General features: G+C 25.8%; 1 protein-coding gene across 1 annotated transcript; it reads right to left on the reverse strand.

Moving 5' to 3' along the window:
• Positions 1-2086: 2086 nt before the first annotated feature.
• EIN_165870 (Gal/galnac lectin subunit Igl2) lies at positions 2087-2656 on the reverse strand (the record flags this gene model as incomplete). The annotated part of the gene is made up of 1 exon (XM_004259325.1): positions 2087-2656. A coding segment is annotated over one exon (570 nt), but the record flags the coding sequence as incomplete, so codon positions are not given.
• Positions 2657-2689: the final 33 nt, after the last annotated feature.

Below are 2689 nucleotides of genomic sequence, written 5' to 3' on the forward strand. Positions count from 1 at the left end.
CTTTGTGATTATATAACGAAAATTTTTAAAATGCACTTTGGTTTGAGTTTCTTTTTTATGTGTGCATGTCATCAAATTGATAATTTTCAGCTTTTCACTCTTCTTTTTGAGTTCATCACTCTTCGCAAGTAGCCCTGAAATATTCAAATCGTTTTTATTGGTAAATCTAACGCCATTTATTTTATTGTATAGAGGTGTTTTTATATTTGGCACAAGTAAGTTCTGAGCGTTGTTATATAAAAAAGAAGTTCTAAATTGTTTCAAATTATTTGAGTTGGTCTTTTTGTCATGAATATTAAACGCCAAAGTGTTTTTTATTGTCAATTTTAGTTTTTTGGGTATTTTTTGTAAAACTCCCTTTTGGTTATCAGAAGTGGGTGTGACTATTGCATGTGTTGGTTTTGTGAGTTGGTGAACAAATTTTGAATATTTACATTTTTGAATTGTTTCGGTTTTTTCGTTTGATAACAGTGGTATGAATTTTTCATAAAGAAGTGTTGGATCCTTTGAAGCCGATTCGAGAGATGATTTGATTACAGAATCATCCTGATTATTTGTAACAATTGCATGGTTTATATCAAGTTGGCAATCATATTGCATTGTTTGTGTATTCGTGTTTTTTTTAATTCAGTTTCAATTATTGAAAAAACTGTAGTTGTGTTGATTTTCCAACAATGTTTTATTGTAAAAATAATAAATAACGTTAATATTAAATTAAATTATTAATTATTATTTTTAGCACTAAATTATTTGTTTGTTTTAAGTGTTTTGGTATTTATTTTTATACAATCTAAAAACTTCCTTTTTAAGTTATTTATAATTATTAAATATAAAAATATAATTTTATAACTAAAAAGTGTATAAACATAAATTGTATATTATTAAAAATTTAAAAAATAACACAAAGCTTATTATTATTGATTTAACATTAATTAATTAATTTAATTTCATTATATTGTTTTTTATATTTACTTTTTTAATTTTTCAATAGAGTCAGTCTTTTAACTCTGTCCTTTCTTCAAACTATCCCTTTTCAAAAAAAATTCTTTAAATAATAGGAAATTAGGTAACAAATCATAAAAACGGCAAAAAAACTTAAACAATGATTTTCTGGCGTTTCGAAAAATTTCCCGGTATATTTCAGTTGTTAACATCTAAAAAACGAGGGACAAAGTTGGAGAAAGGACAACGTTTAAAGAATGACTCTACAAACTAGTTGTTTAACATTAAATACAATGATGAACATTTTTTTTCAAACTATTTGAAATGTGATGTTTAGTCACATTTTGATAGTTCTCTTTAAATTTTTCATTACTTGATGGAAATTATTTTTATTGGTTCAAAAAATAAATTGTAAAACATCGACTTATTTAACTTACATATTAAACATACAAAACAAATGAATGATCATTTTGTTTTTATATCAATAATGAAACAAATGTATAATTATGGCATAAATGTTACAATTTTTATTTTTATCTTGTTATTCCACAATTTATCATAAATCAAAATTCGACACATCTTATTTGTTGATATTTTAAATGGTAAGTTATAGTATTTTAGTAAATTATTTATTCTTTTACAGTTCATAATTGTTATTTGGTATTTGAGAAATGGAACTTTTTAAATTTTAAACCATTTTTATTTTGTATTTTTACAATTTTTGTTGTAATTTGACAACCAAAAAACTAAAAAAAGGTTTAATAAATTTTTAGTTTGATGTTTTTATAACAAATTAACAAAATAATGTTATTTCATGGTGTAATTACATTATTTATATTATAATATTAGTATATTCAACATTTGTTTATTTTTTAATTTAACAAAAAACCACAAATACGTTTTAATAACTTTTATAAGCAAAAAACGAAAAAAATACACTTACACTTAAACAAAACTTGATTAGCGTTTTATTTGTTTAATTAAAATTGATTATATCTTAATAAATCAAAAGTGTAAAAAAGCACAATAAATTTGTTGTTAAAATTGTTGCGTTTTAATTGTTTTGACTTTCAAAATATTAATCTTTATTTTAATTGATAACGATCTCTTGTTAAAATAACATTGAAATAGAAAACCCCGTTTTTTAGAACAAAAGTGCAAGAGCAATAGTCACCATAATAATTACCATTTTAATTGCTCCATTACACTTTCCCGAAGTTTTATTAAGTGTATACCCATCTTTGCATTTACTGCATGAGTCTTTTCCATCACAAAGTACGCATCCATTGATATGTCTGTCGCACGGCACACAAGCTTCCCATGATGTCGTGTAATAACCTTCTTTGCATACACAATCTTTTTCTTTGGCTTCAAGGTACTCTGCATTACACACAGAGCATTTTTCTGTACTACACAAAGAACAGAATTCATTCAATTTGTCTTTGCATGGATCGCAAGTCTGAGTTTTTGTGTCGTAAACATATCCTTCAATGCACACACATGTTCCATCAACAGGAGTTTCTTCAAAGAAATTTTCAACAGCGCATTTTACGCACTTGGTTTGGTCTTCACATACTTTGCAATTCTTCGAACACGTCAAACAACTTTCTTCACTTAAATAATACCCATCATTACATCCTTCGCACATCTTCCCTGGAACCGGCTTGCGGTTTTCGTCAATGCACTTTTCACAGTCTGTTGCACTTGTACAATTCTCACATTTACTGTCACATTGTTTACATTTATC

This window comes from Entamoeba invadens, assembly GCF_000330505.1.
Source record: "Entamoeba invadens IP1 unplaced genomic scaffold scaff_1105074726029, whole genome shotgun sequence".
Taxonomy (NCBI): Eukaryota; Evosea; order Mastigamoebida; family Endamoebidae; genus Entamoeba; species Entamoeba invadens.